Source organism: Manis javanica, chromosome 16 (assembly GCF_040802235.1).
Source record: "Manis javanica isolate MJ-LG chromosome 16, MJ_LKY, whole genome shotgun sequence".
NCBI lineage: Eukaryota > Metazoa > Chordata > Mammalia > Pholidota > Manidae > Manis > Manis javanica.
In genome coordinates, this window is record NC_133171.1 from 58529866 (window position 1) to 58545650 (window position 15785).

At 37.8% G+C, this 15785-nt stretch overlaps 1 protein-coding gene across 3 annotated transcripts in view; it reads right to left on the bottom strand.

Annotated features, from left to right (window-relative positions):
• LOC140846694 (B-cell lymphoma 3 protein homolog) overlaps positions 1 to 15785 on the bottom strand; it is an 84235-nt gene that overhangs the window by 48205 nt on the left and 20245 nt on the right. For 2 of the 3 annotated variants that reach the window (XM_073224224.1, XM_073224225.1), the window contains exons 2-4: positions 9426 to 9540; positions 9092 to 9265; positions 4014 to 4120 (exon numbers count right to left, since the gene is read on the bottom strand). In XM_073224224.1, coding sequence (XP_073080325.1) covers positions 4014 to 4120; positions 9092 to 9265; positions 9426 to 9540 — 396 coding nt within the window. The remainder of the gene's footprint in view (positions 1 to 4013; positions 4121 to 9091; positions 9266 to 9425; positions 9541 to 15785) is intronic. The other variant, XM_073224226.1, reaches the window with a different exon arrangement.

Genomic DNA, 15785 nt, shown 5'->3' on the forward strand with positions numbered 1-15785 from the left:
ACAAATACTAATAGAATTAAAGGAGGAAACAGAATGCATTTTGGGAGACTTAAACACACCACTCACTCCAAAGGACAGATCCACAAGACAGAAAATAAGTAAGGAGACAGAGGCACTGAACAACACACTAGACCAAATGGACCTAACAGACATCCATGGAACTCTACACTGAAAAGCAGCAGGATACACATTCTTCTCAAGTGCACATGGAACATTTTCCAGAATAGACCACATACTATGCCACAAAAAGAGCCTCAGTAAATTCAAAGAGGTTGAAATTTTACCAAACAACTTCTCAGACCACAAAGGTATAAAACTAGAAACAAATTTTACAAAGAAAACAAAAAGGCACACAAACACATGGAGGCTTAACAACATGCTCCTAAATGATCAATGGATCAATGACCAAATTAAAATAGAGATAAAGCAATATAGGGAAACAAATAACAACAACAACACAAAGCCACAACTTCTGTGGGACGCAGCGAAGGCAGTTCTAAGAGGAAAGTATATATCAGTCCAGGCCTACTTAAAGAAGGAAGAACAATCCCAAATGAATAGTCTAAAGTCACAATTATTGAAACTGGAAAAAGAACAAATGAGGCCTAAAGTCAGCACAAAAAGGGACATAATAAAGATCAGAGAAGAAATAAATAAAATTGAGAAGAATAAAACAATAGGAAAAAAAAAATCAATGAAACCAAGAGCCGGTTCTTTGAGAAAATAAACAATACAGATAAGCCCCTAGCCAGATTTATTAAGAGAAAAAGAGAATCAACACACATTAACAGAATCAGAAACAAGGAAGGAAAAACCACGATGGACCCCACAGAAATACAAAGAATCATTAGAGAATACTATGAGAATCTATATGCTAACAAGCTGGAAAACCTAGAAGAAATGGACAACTTCCTAGAAAAACCCAACCTTCCAAGACTGACCAAGGAAGAAACAGAAAATCTAAACAGACCAATTACCAGCAACAAAATTGAAGCGGTAATCAAAAAACTACCCAAGAGCAAAACTCCCAGGCCAGATGGATTTAACGTGGAATTTTATCAGACATACAGAGAAGACATAATATCCATTCTCCTTAAAGTTTTCCAAAAAAATAGAAGAGGAGGGAATACTCCCAAACTCATTCTATGAAGCCAACATCACTCTAATACCAAAACCAGGCAAAGACACCACAAAAAAGAAAATTACAGACCAATATCCCTGATGAACATAGATGCAAAAATACTCAACAAAATATTAGCAAATTGAATTCAAAAATACATCAAGACGATCATACACCATGAACAAGTGGGATTCATCCCAGGGATGCAAGGATGGTTCAACATTCGAAAATCCATCAACATCATCCACCACATCAACAAAAAGAAGGACAAAAACCACATGATCATTTCCATAGATGCTGAAAAAGCATTTGACAAAATTCAACATCAATTCATGATAAAGACTCTCAACAAAATGGGTATACAGGGCAAATACCTCAACATAATAAAGGCCAAATATGACAAACCCACAGCCAACATCATACTTAACAGCAAGAAGCTGACAGCTTTTCCTCTAAGTGCAGGAACAAGAGAGAGATGCCCACTCTCCCAACTGTTATTCAACATAGTACTGGAGGTCCTAGCCACAGCAATCAGACAAAACAAAGAAATACAAGGCATCCAGATTGGTAAAGAAGAAGTCAAACTGTCACTATTTACAGACTATGATATTGTACATAAAAAACCCTAAAGACTCCACTCCAAAACTACTAGAACTAATATCTGAATTCAGCAAAGTTGCGGGATATAAAATCAATACACAGAAATCTGATAATTTCCTATACATTAATGATGAACTAGAAGAAAGAGAAATAAGAAAAACAATTCCATTCACAATTGCATCAGAAAGAATAAAATACCTAGGAATAAACCTAACCAAGGAAGTGAAAAACCTATATCCTGAAAACTACAAGATACTCTTAACAGAAATTAAAGAGGACACAACAAATGGAAACTCATCCCATGTTCCTGGCTAGGAAGATTTAATATTGTCAAAATGGCCATCCTGCCTAAAGCAATGTACAAATTCAATGCAATCCCTATCAAAATACCAACAGCATTCTTCAACGAACTGGAACAAATACTTCTAAAATTCATATGGAACCACAAAAGACCCCAAACAGTCAAAGCAATACTGAGAAGGAAGAATAAAGTGTGGAGGGGGGGATCTCACTTACCAACTTCAAGCTCTACTACAAAGCCACAGTAATCAAGACAATTTGGTACTGGCACAAGAACAGACCCACAGACCAGTGGAACAGGATAGAGAGTCCAGATATTAACCCAAATATATATGGTCAATTAATATATGATAAAGGAGCCATGGACATACAATGGGGAAATGACAGCCTCTTCAACAGCTGGTGTTGGCAAAACTGGACAGCTACATGTAACAGAACGAAATTGCATTATTGCCTAACCCCATACACAAAAGTAAATTCTAAATGGATCAAAGACATGAATGTGAAGTCATGAAACCATAAAACTCTTAGAATAAACATAGGCAAAAATCTCGTGGAAATAAACATAAGCGACCTCTTCATACATATCTCCCCGGGCAAGGGAAACAAAAGCAAAAATGAACAAGTGGGACTGTATCAAGCTGAAAGGCTTCTGTACAGCAAAGAACACCACCAACAGAACAAAAAGGCATCCTACAGTATGGGAGAATATATTCATAAATGAAAGATCCAATAAAGGGTTGACAACCAAAAATATATGAAGAGCTCATGCACCTTGACAAACAAAAAGCAAATAATCCAATTAAAAAATGGGCAGAGGAGCTGAAGCAACAGTCCTCCAAAGAAGAAATTCAGATGGCCAGCAGACACATGAAAAGATGCTCCACATTGCTAGTCATCAGAGAAATGCAAATGAAAACTACAATGAGATATCTCCTCACACCAGTAAGGATCGCTACCATCCAAAAGACAGACAACAACAAATGTTGACGAGGTTATGGAGAAAGGAGAACACTCCTACACTACTTGTGGGAATGTAAACTAGTTTAACCATTGTGGAAAGCAGTAGCCCAGTTTGAAAAAGACATATGCACCCCTATGTTTATCACAGCACTATTTACAATACCTAAGATATGGAAGCAACCTAAGTGTCCATCAGTAGATGAATGGATAAAGAAGATGTGGTACATATACACAATGGAATATTATTCAGCCATAAGAAGAAAACAAATCCTACCATTTGCAACAACATGGATGGAGCTAGCGGGTATTATGCTCAGTGAAATAGGCCAGGCGGAGAAAGACAAGTACTAAGTGATTTCACTCATATGTGGAGTATAAGAACAAAGAAAAAACTGAAGGAACAAAACAACAGCAGACTCACAGAACCCAAGAATGGACAGTTAACAAAGGGAAAGGGACTTGGGAGGATGAGTGGGAAGGGAGGGAGGAGGGGGAAAGAAAGGGGACATTATGATTAGCATGTATAATGTGAGGCAGGGGGGCACAGGGAGGGCCGTGCAACACAGAGAAGACAAGTAGTGATTCTACAGCATCTTACTATGCTGATGGACAGTGACTGTAATGGGGTTTGTGGGGCGGGTTTGGTGATGGGGGGAGTCTAGTAAACATAATGTTCCTCATGTAACTGTAGATTAATGATACCAAAAAAAAAGCTATAAAATGGTTAAAAACTTGAAAGTTGTGTCTTTAAAGAGTCTGTACTTTATGAAACTGATATGTAACCCACCCTTTAGCTAATTTAAAATCATATGGGCAAAAAAATAACTCCAAATGTTATCAGCCAATATTGTAAATGAATCCTGCTGTATCTGCTGTTGCCCAGGCAGAATCATTGCTTTTCTACTAACTAATGATGTGTTGTTGATATCTTCACTACATAATTATCAACTAATCATCTTAATTTAATCTTCTGATGTGAGCGGTTGTCATGACACTAGAGCAATAAGGGTTAAGAAAAACACTACTGTACCTTTTGTTCTTGTCACTGATGTATATGTTTGCTCCTTTACTTACTAAAAACTCGACCATCTGATTATTGTTTTTAGATATAGCAAGTAAAAGTGGTGTGAGATCATGCTGTAAAAGAGCAAAAACAATTTATAACTTACAAAAACTTATGAGAGATCTTTTGCCCCTGAACATATAATATAGAAGGAAACTAAAAAGTGGCCCCCTTCCTTCTCAGCCCTCAGAGCTTTCACCTGCTGCTCCTTGCCTGGAAATGCCCTTCCCTCTACCTCTTCAACAGATTACCTGCAAAGTCATCTACAAAACTCACTTCAAACCCTGAAGTGTTCCAAGAAGGCTTTGCTGTCATCACAGTATTGACCATGGTGTTCTGTACTTACCTTATTGCTCCCCATCTAACCCAAGAGTTTTTTGAGGTCAGGGACTATTTCTTAATCTCTCTATACCTCCAAGCTTTAAAACATTGTAGGAAGTGCTTTAAGTATTTTTACTGAATTAATAACCTAAGTGAGTCTCTCTAGTGTTTCTTACACTAATCATTCCAAAGAATAATTTACTTTACCAAAAGTTAATGACTGTGCCCCAGTGAAAAGACTCCAGGATCTATGTTTGAAAAATACTCTAAAACTGTGCATTATATGTCTAGTACTAAAGAAATCTGTTTAACTACTTACTCCCTATTTGCCCTATACCTTTTTTGTTGCAACCATTTACATTTGAGGAATTAGCGTTTCAGGGATACAGTTTTGACAGCTTTCCAGTAAAAATGAAGGTTTTCCCCAGGTATACAAAATTGCTTGTCTTCTATCAATGGTATCAGGTTCCCAAATGTCAATGTCAGGCACTACTGCCTCAAATGGGTCATCCGGAAATGGGCTCTGAATGAAAAGATACAGGCTTCAAATGAAGCTTGATTGCTTATTACTAAATGGTCCGTGGGTTTTGTCCTATTGTAAGAAGACAGTTTTGTTTTATCTTCACTGTTAGTAAGCTCAGTATGAAATTTTAATCTCAATCATATAACCATGAGACCCTACATATCAACTTTTCTTAAAAAATCAGTTTTTATTCTGGTTTCCATTTTAATTGCTACTTAAAATGATATTCCAGGCAAAATATGAAACAAAAATAGAATGGCTTATTAATAAAACTTCTAATACTGATCTACATGGATTATTTGTAGCATAATGAAAGTTATTAAATCACTTGCATTTTTAAGGAACAATGCTGAGGAAAAAGACATAATATTGTCTGCAATATGCATAACCTAGCCAACTGTAACCATGATTAATCTCATCAGGCTTATAGACATTCTGATGGGAATAGGATTACTTGCAGTACATGTAAAAAGTTATTTTAAAAACCACTTATGAATTCTAACTTAAAAATTCGATCCTGTTCCCGAGGTTAATATTCAATGTAGAATCTACATTATAAATTAATACAGACCACCTTGAAAATCTTGAAATTTTTATCCAAATATACTATAAAATAGTGTAACCTCAAATTGTAACCTCCAGTGCTTACAGAGGCAAAGAAGGTGATCCAAGGAAGTAAAGACCCCAGGTGGGGATAGGAGAACAGAAAAGGGGAAGCCTTCTGCACAGCACACCTCATAGTAGGAAGGGCTCAATATTCCAGATATGATTCTTTAGGAGAAGCCTGAAACCCAGATTTCTGCATGAGTCTCCTCCATTTTAAATACTGACTCAATTTATGGAGGTAAATTAAATGTATTCAGGGGCCACAGTTAGTCTATAGCCCACTTGTGTTTTTATATTTGTTACATTTCCAACTGGCTGTATATAAAGCAAATACTTGTATGTAAAATCTTCCCTTTCTTTAGTATCATATGGTTTACCAAAAAATTGGGCCCAACATATAATAAGAATTGCTATTAAGATTCATCATACCAAGAAATAGGAACATTCCTACACTGTTGGTGGGATTGCCAATTGGTGCAATGATTATGGAAAGCACTATGGAGATTCCTCTGAGAACTAAAAACAGAAATACCATTTGACTCAATAATTCCACTCCTAGGAATTTACCTGAAGAAAACAAAATCCCTGATTAAGAAAAAACATATGCACCCCCATGTTTATTGCCACATTGTTTGCAATAGCCGAGATACGGAAGCAACCTAAACATTCTTCAGTAGATGACTGGATAAAGAAGATGTGGTACATATACACAACAGAATATTATTCAGCCATAAAAAAAAATCCTGCCATTTGCAACAACACAGATGGGTCTCAAGGGTATTATGCTCAGTGAAGTTAGAGAAAGGTGGAGAAAAACAAATACCATATGATTTCACTTATTTGTGGAATAGAAAGACAAAGCAAAGCACAAGGAACAAAACAGCATTAGACTGATAGACACTGAGAAGTGACTAGTAGTTATCAGCGGGGTCAAGACTGGGCAGGGGGAGGGGGAGGAGGAGGAGGGGGACTGTTGAACCATTGTGATGCACATTTGACAAAAAAAAAGACTCATAATACCCGCTCCAAGAATTTTTCCAATGCTTATGAAAGCTACAATCTATTTGTATTTAATTCTCCTAGACTGTTAAACAAATGGATAACTAGGTTCATAGGACTGCTGAAAACTAACCTATTAAAACAATTCCCATCTGTATTGTCACTAAGTACATGGATTTCAATGTTTAAAACTGCCATCGTAATTTTGCCAGAGCTCTATGAATTTAACAGACATATTGAGACAGTCTATCACACAACTTCAGCTAAAAAGAAGGTCCATGATTTACTAGTATTGCAATCGGAAAACCCTGCTTGTGATAACCAATTTGTTGGTCTAATGACTTGAATGATAACAAAAGATGCAAAATCCTCCAAGGGTCAGCCTCTACTTATTAAAAGACTACCCAGAAGTAAATTACTAAGGACTCTCTGTGTGCCAGGGAACGACTGATGACTGAATGGAAAAACGTGTTATCCTTTAAGCCAATAGATAACACCAGTAATACTCTTTTTTAACCTCTCAGTCACTGAGGTAGGGCCAGATGGAAGACAGGCTAACATTGTCAGAAAGGAGAGAGCTGAAGGAAGTAACACCTATCAAACTCCAACTCATCTACAGGTTTCTTAGGCTGGTAAGATCTGCAAATTTATATATTACACTTACCCATTCAGTAATTCTTAAGCAAGAGTTGTATCAGTACCTCAAGGAAATATTTCTAAATATACATATCCAGGCCATATTAGACTTATTCAGTCAAAATCTTCAGGGGACAGCCTAGGCTTGTACATTTTTTTTAAGGTTCCCCAGGGGTTTCATTCTGATTCACCGGCACAAAGCTAGCTGAGAACTGGTGCACTGGACAATCATGTCAGTCTCACGTCTCACATATGTGGTCAATTTGCACTATCATTTGAGGATTTTGCCAAAAACAGGGAAGCATAAGAGACAAGTCCCTTAGCAAAACTGCATTTAATTTTCCTGGGCCAGGGCAGAACAGGGACTGATAAGGAAACTAAAAATGTAACTTCATTTCGTTATTCATAAACTCCTCCCTTCCCATCAAGATGTTCTTGATGGGAAGGGCAGAGTTTAGACTTTCATCTACATGGCTGTTTCTGTGCGAATAGGATATTTCAGTTCATTATATCTTTCTCCCCCATTTCCCACTTAATCACCACCTGTTCCCTGCCGATCTGGTTCCTCAGTCCTCCTAATATCAATCTCTAAGTTTACAACTCACTCTTCCTCTTTCCCAAACTAAGTATTATCTCCCAAAGCTGAAGACATCTCACCTACACACAGAAAAACAGGGAATAAAAAAAAACAAACACAAAAAAAACCCTCTTCTTGTTATTTCCCCTCATTTACCAAATTTCTAAATTGGCCTGCATATTTCTGATTGCTCTCTCCTTTTCCCTTTCCTTTTTCCCTCTTAAGCTTTAGCCAATGAAAGAGGAATCACTTTTATGTAAGTCACTTTTTTTATGAAATAGCAACTTGTCAACAGCAGCAATAATTTTATATTATAAAATGCATTTCTTTTGAGTTTTAGATAAAAGCCTACTTCCAAGGCAAACTTGGCTTTCCTGTGTTGCTTTACACTAATTAGAAAAAACTTGGGATGGGGAAAAAATATTTTAAAGAAAAGCTGTACTTTAACAAATTCGGTGTTTTCACAAATATTTGCCATAAATGCATGCAAGAAAACTGTACTCTAATACTTCCTTAGAAGAGATATTATTTTAACTGGAATATTAGATAATTAAGTTATCTCAAAACATTTTCAGTCAGGAAATGCTTGAGTTTCCTCATATGTAAAATTGACCCTAGCTGTATCAACCTGTCAGGGCTGCAGCATAGGAGGAACTATATGTACAGAATAAAGAACCGGCAGACCAGCTTCAACATCACCTGCTCCTCAAGTACAGCAACAAGCTGGCGAAGAGATACGTGAGGCTGGGCAGGAGCTACTCTCTGACGTGAGAAACCCTAAAGTGGTACATGGCTGGCAGAGAGGTCGCCAGCACAAGGGAATGGCCCTACTGATGTCAAGACATGACCCAAATCCCTCTCCCTGATCTTCAGAGCCCTGGGGTCCTAGAGTGCTCAGGGCCTGTGGTCTGCTGCTTCCCCCTCCCACATGCACTCACCCAGCCCCTCTGGCCGTGTACCAGTTCTCCACCTCTTCCACTCATCCCCAGCAGCACCCATTTCCTAAGGCCCTGCAGAGCAGCCAGCCTCCACCATCACCTCACACACCCTCTCAGCTTCCAGTCCTTTCCGGGCTCTGAGCTTACCACCCCCTCCCAGGCACTCATGGGAAGGTCCTCCCCCTGGGGGGCAGCAGGGTGGCCAAGAGACTGTTCTGCCCTGTGTATGGGCACCACCTTTCTCTAGCCCTCCCTGACTTGGCTTTGGAGTTGTTTGTATGGTGACAGGACCTGATGTACAGTATGTAGTATATGTATGTGTCAACATATACATACACATACATATAGATGTATATATGAAAGAATTTTATATTATCTATGGCTACTAAAGAAATTAAAAACATGTTATTTCAAATCTTTGTAGATAAAGTTGGTTGACACATACCTTGTTTCTTGCCTCGATGTCTACATTGTATAAAAGTAGCTGTGCCGCTATTGTTATACGCGAGCTACAAACTGCACAGTGGAGAGCACTGTTGCCAGAGATGTCCCCGACATATGGATTGGCACCATATTCCAGAAGAATAAGTGTGCAGTCCTCTTGTTGGCATTGTATGGCCTGTTGGTATTATACCAAGAAACAGACTATAACTAGGATTTCAAACCAGAAAGTCTATAAGGTTTCACCAGTGAGATATGCTTAAATGAGATAAATTCATTTCTCTTCTCAGCTATTACATCAAAACCATCTCAGGCTGGCATAGATGGCTGCTACATACCTTTATCAGAAGTGTCCTCTCTTCATTGTCACACAGGTTAAGCTCACATTTTCTCTTTACTAGGAGAGTGACTGCTTCTACATGGCCATTGGCGCAGGCCAAACGTAGTACAGTCCTAGGAAAGTAAGAAAACTTGTTAGAAAATTATAATGCACTCCCTCAAAGCATACAATTATTCATGTAATTATTTTTTTCATATGCTTCAAAATAAATATTTACTTTTTCATTATTCATATGCTGCAAAAAAAATATTTACTTTTGTCTGGAAGAGGTACAGTATTTATCAGCCTTATTACTTACCACATTAATGAAAGTGCAGTCTACCTGAATAGAAAGAGCATGACCTTGGGATTCAGCTCACTTTGGGTTTGAACCCTACTTGAGCAATCACTTGGCCTTTCTGGGCCTCAATTTTCTCATCTACATCACGGAGATAAAAATAAGTTATCTCACAGGATACTACTGTTGTGTTTAAATGGGAATCTATGCTAAGTGTTTTAGAACAGTTCCTAGCACAAACAGCAGGTCAGCAATTGTTATATTACTATTATAATTATTACTATAACTACTACATTATGAAGGCAATTTTATTTAGTAAAATGATATAAGTATACCTACACTTTGCAAATAAGTTTTAAAGGATTAGAGAACACCATATTTTAATGATTTCAAGATTCTCATTTTCTCACATTTTAACATCTCACATTGGAATGCAATTATAATTCATAATGTCTAACAACTATAATTGGCAGCATTTAAAAAATTTCTTATTGGTGCATAAAATAGTGCATCAGACAAATCCACTGGGACTTTTGTTAAATGAAATAATAGTAATTACAACACATCTACTGCAGTTCACATGCTTACATTTAAGTATACTTTAGTTCTTAAAAGCATTATGGGATAACGGTTCTGTTCTGAATTGTCAAAACAGAAACAGAACTTTTTTTTTCAGTTTTTTTTTTTTGAGAGGGCATCTCTCATATTTATTGATCAAATGGTTGTTAACAACAATAAAATTCAGTATAGGGGGGTCAATGCTCCATGTACAATCATTAATCCATCTCAAGCCTAACTCTCATCAGTCTCCAATCTTCTGAAGCATAATGAACAAGTTCTTACATGGTGAACGAATTCTTACATAGTGAATAAATTCTTACATGGTGAACAGTACAAGGGCATTCATCACAGAAACTTTCGGTTTTGATCACGCATTATGAACTATAAACAATCAGGTCAAATATGAATATTCGTTTGATTTTTATACTTGATTTATATGTTGATCCCACATTTCTCCCTTTATTATTATTATTTTTCTTATTTTTAATAAAATGCTGAAATGGTAGGTAGATGCAAGATAAAGGTAGAAAACATAGTTTAGTGTTGTAAGAGAGCAATTGTAGATGATAAGGTGTGTGCCTGTAGACTATGTGTTAATCCAAGCTAGACAAGGGCAATAAACTATCCACGGATGCATAAGATTTCTCTCAAAGCAGGGGGGATGAGGTTCTAAGCCTCACCTCTGTTGATCCCCAAATTCTCACCTGATGGCCCCCTGCGACTGTGCCTGTCTTAGGTTGTTCCTCCCTTGAGGAATCTTACCCGTCTCTGGCTAACCAGTCATCTTCCGGGGCCATACAGGGAAATGTAAAGTTGGTAAATGAGAGAGAAGCCATATTGTTTGAAAAGGTTAGCTTTTTACTTCTTTGCAGATTTATGCCCTGTGGCTTCTATGCCCAGCACTTGTCTTGAGGTATCTTTACCACCTGGAGGAATTATGATACTCGGTAACTTCGATATGAGGCACGAATTCTATTTAAGGGTTGTAATTGGTAAGGAAGAAGAAAAGCTAGAGAGGTAGCATATGGAAGAAAACATGAGAGGATTGATTATTTCTTTGACATATCTTCTTGTAGAGTACCTTAAGTATGTATAGGTTTTAAACTACTAACTAATTTGCACACACATATTAACATAATAGGAATACGGTGACATAAACAAAGCAAATCTATAATTACCATCCATCTCTAGTGAAGCCAAGAAAACCATTTAGGCACCCTAGGCATTTGTGAAAATTTGTCTATGATATGATGGATATTGTCCAACTGTACTTGAACAGTCTGAGAAAAATCAGACAAATTAAAGCAGCCCGTTTCTGGGATCTGTTCACCTCCCATATGTTCTTTTAACCGTAGATAGTCTATAGTCATAAGATTTTGGAGTGCTACAACTTGCACCCCTCCCAACTCCTGGTTGAGTTCCAACAGTACAGATCCGGTCAAATTCGTTGTCTCACTGTATGCACATGCCAGCCTAGACATCTCCCTCCTCATTCCTATGGCAAGTCCAGGAGACGGTGGGCTGGATGCAGCCACAAGCGCAGCATCGCCCGGATCCCTGGGGAGGCTTTTTGATGATCATCCCCCGGCACGAGTCCTCCAGAGAGTGCTGATGCCAGAAGCTCCTCCTCATATCATATCTTAGTTCATTTTCTGGGTATCCAAGCTAGGCCTTGATCTTCTGCATAGAAACAAACAAACCCTTTGCCCACACTTTGACATGCCCTCTATACCACTGTGCAGAACTCATTGGAGGTCAGCACACAGGGACTTTTTTTTTTTTTTATTAAGAGAAAGGAATATTATCAGAAAAGAGTACCTCCATAGCTGATCATCTGACACCCTTTAAGTGATCAACATTAAGGATATTTAAAGCATGCGTTGATCTTTGATTTACCAATAGTTTAATCCTATCAAGGAGTAATCCCCCTTTTCTTTCTTTCTTTCTTTTTTTTTTTTATCTTTAATCTACACTTACATGAAGAGTACTATAGAAACAGAACTTTTTAAAAGTAATTCTTATTTTAATTTTCATGAAACTTCAAGCTAAAGGAGACTCAGGATGCAAGTGACAGGGATAACTGATTTTATTTAATACCTAGATTTATAGGTTGTATGAAACTCAGGTATTTCCAATGATCAATTTAGTGCTGAATACTATTATAAACTTTAAAGAAGACAGGTAAAGGTTATCTTTTACAATTTTGTACCAACAGAACTGCTTTTGTTTGAAAGGGAGGAGGAAAAGCTTCAGTTGAGATTGGATCCTAACACTTCAATTTAAAATTTCTCATCTTGCTCATCCTGGGCAACATGAAGTCTTGAAGAATGAAAGAATCCCAAGTAGAATGTTTGCTGTGTAACAGGCATTCAGGTTATACCTGATGAATTAATGGACTGGAAAAATGGATGCAGTTGGAGAGTTTGGTATCTTTAAAGACTACTTTCAGAAAGGCAATACTTTTGCAATAGTAATATTTGCTATTTTTTATTTTGTTTTCATAAGGACGTACCCAAAATTTTATTAACTTTTGCAATAGTAACATCCTTTGTACTTGCTATATATTTTTTATTTTCACAAGGATGCAACTAATTGGTCTATCATCGTTTACATATATGTAATAAGGCTACATGTGATAAGAAATGTGTATAATTAAACATATACATTAAATCTACAGGCACAGATAAAAAGATTCCCTTTACTTCTGAACAGGATAAAAATTGTCAGAAGATTATCAATCTTCAAAAAAATTTTTTTTAAGTAGGGAGTTATTTTCATCTATGCAAGTCATACTTCTTCTTTCCCACAGAATTATTTCATTAATAAACTTCCACTACAATTTTTATACATGTTCATTGTAGAACTCAGATTTTTTTTAAATGGAAAGAAAAATACACTGGTAATGCAAATTCCATCTGAAACTTATTTTTGTGGGATAAAAATCTAGCTATTCTTCTCCAAATAGCAGGTATTTCTCTACCATTTATGAATAATACACCTCTTCCTACTGATATGAAATGTTATCAGAATCAAGTTCTGAAATCTTACATATATTTGGGAATTTGGTCATTTTCCATTCTGTTCCATTCATTTATAACTGTCTTTCAGCTCTTAGTATTGGAACACTGTGGAAATTTACAGCACATTGTGATATCTAGAAGGGCAAATCTTTGTCTAATATCCAAGAGTTTTCTAAATTTCACCACAGTAATAAAAGAGGGACAGCATATGTCACCCCCAATTTTTAAAACCATGGTTATTTTTTATTTGGTTTATGTGAAATTGATAAAGCACACATTTTGAGGAAATGAATCTTCTTACTCTAGAAACATTTTCCCACTTCAAAATTCCTTTCCAAGGTCTATCAGTAAATAACATATACTGTGGATCCACCAATATAAAGTGGATATTGGATTTTACCCAAAGAATTTTTACCAGTTGATCACAGAACTTTTTTTTTTGCTCATTATGCACTTTTACGCAGTATTTCTTTTTGTTAGGCACTTTTATGCCATTATGCACTTTTCTGTAGTATCTAATATTATGGTATGAAAATGTGTACATTAAAAATAAAATGCTGTCTATACTTCATTTTTCTATTACTACTGATGTTTAGTTAAATCACTGCAAAACTGTCAGTCAAGTGCTCTGTAAGGGAAATTATGAGTAGGCCTGGCTCTGCTGCTCAGAAAATGGGCCTGGGCGCCGGACCCCTCATCAGACTTCCAGGACTCAGGTGCTGCGGAGCCTTGGCACAAGGCAGGCTCAGCTCCCTAGGTGAGCCAGGGAAGGTGCCACTTTCCCGTGTCTGCCCACCTCCTCCTAGTCCCTCTTATCTATTCATTTTATCCTTGTCATTCAAGTCATTTTTCCCCAGAGATAGAATATGCTCTACTCTGGCTACTTCGCCCATGCTGGCAGCCCTGTGGAGCTTTCCAAGATCTTTGCTTCGGATTTGGTACCAGGATTCCTCCACATTCACGGCCACGGTGCCTATCCTCCGCAGGACACCGAAGGCACCTCTAGGCAACCTACCCTTCCTATCCTGGAAGTCAAAAATCTGCTTCATCATGCCTGAGCCTCAGGCTTAAGGAGTCCTCAGCTCCCCAGCTGCCATCCGCTACACAGCATTAGAGCTGTATAAGCCAACCCTGGTCTCAACAGCCCACCACCCAACCAGCAGTTAGAACAGTAAACTGTAGCCTAGCAATGCACCCCGCCAGACCGCATCACAATGCAGGGAACTCAGAGCCATCTGCTGAGAGTGCTGAGAGAGCACGTGTGGGGCCCAAGCCTGGCAAATCTCAGCCAGTGCCTGAGAGCTGCGTTGGGTTCCCTTCAATGGCAGTGAAAGGTGGCTGAGTCAGGAAATTGGTGGAAGGCAGACTAGTCCATATAGAAAAGCCATCTCCTCCCCACAAAACTCCCCTAAAAAGCTCTAAATCTCCTTATCCCTCAGTTTACTCCTCTTCTAAATTACACTGGGCCCCAGGAGGTCTCCAAGGATACAATAATAGAAGGCAGTTTTCTTGGTTTCAAAGACTGTGGCAGTGTGTGTCATCAACTGCAGACTGATGAGAAAAGAATTAACATTCTCTAGTAAAATCTCTAATAACCTTCCCCTTTGGTCCAGCCTTAGATTTACACTTTCTTTACTTTTATTTCCCCCCAATTAAATCTTCATTCAATCCAAGATTTATTTTGGAGTATGTTATACATCACTTAAGAACTTTTTAAAAAATGGTTATTCACTTGTCCTAAATTAAGTTTTCTCACCTAGTGTAAGTTACTTTACGAACTTTAAATTCTCTGGTATGTTTTTTGTTTCTGGGTTTTCTACGGGGTTTGCTTCTTGCACCAGTACTCTAGCATCTTTATAAAATATATTCCAATAATCATTACAGCTCCACAGTCCCCTCCTTATTATTCCTTTGCAATATTCTCTTGGCAGTATTTACCTCTACATTTTGAGGTTTATCTGTAATCACTATGCCAAATTAAAAAGAATTCTTGCCTCCCATAATGTTTAAGGGAGGGAGATTGGAAATTGAGTTGTCATATGGCCCATGATTTAATCAATCATGCTTGCATAATGAAACCCCATTAACAAACAGACTCTGAAATGAGGCTCAGAGAGCTTCTGGGTTGGGGAACACATCTATGAACTGAGAGGGTGATATGCTTGGGGAAGGCATGTAGACCTTGCCCAGACCTTGCTGCCTATGTATATCTTCATCTGGTTGTCCCTTTACATCCTTTTGAAGTAAATCAGTAACCCTAAATATAGCATCTTCCTGAGTCATTCTAGTGAATTATCAAACCTGAAGGATGGTCATGGAAATCCCCAAACTTGTAGCCAAGTCAGACAGAAGAGCAAGTAGCCTGGGGACTTGGTAGCTGGGCCTGGTATTTTCAAGTGGGGGTGGTGCTGTGGGACTGAGCCCCTTAACCTTATGGGGTCTATGCTAAGTTTCAGTAGTTAAGTGTATCAAACTGAATTGCAGGACAGTGGATGCATTT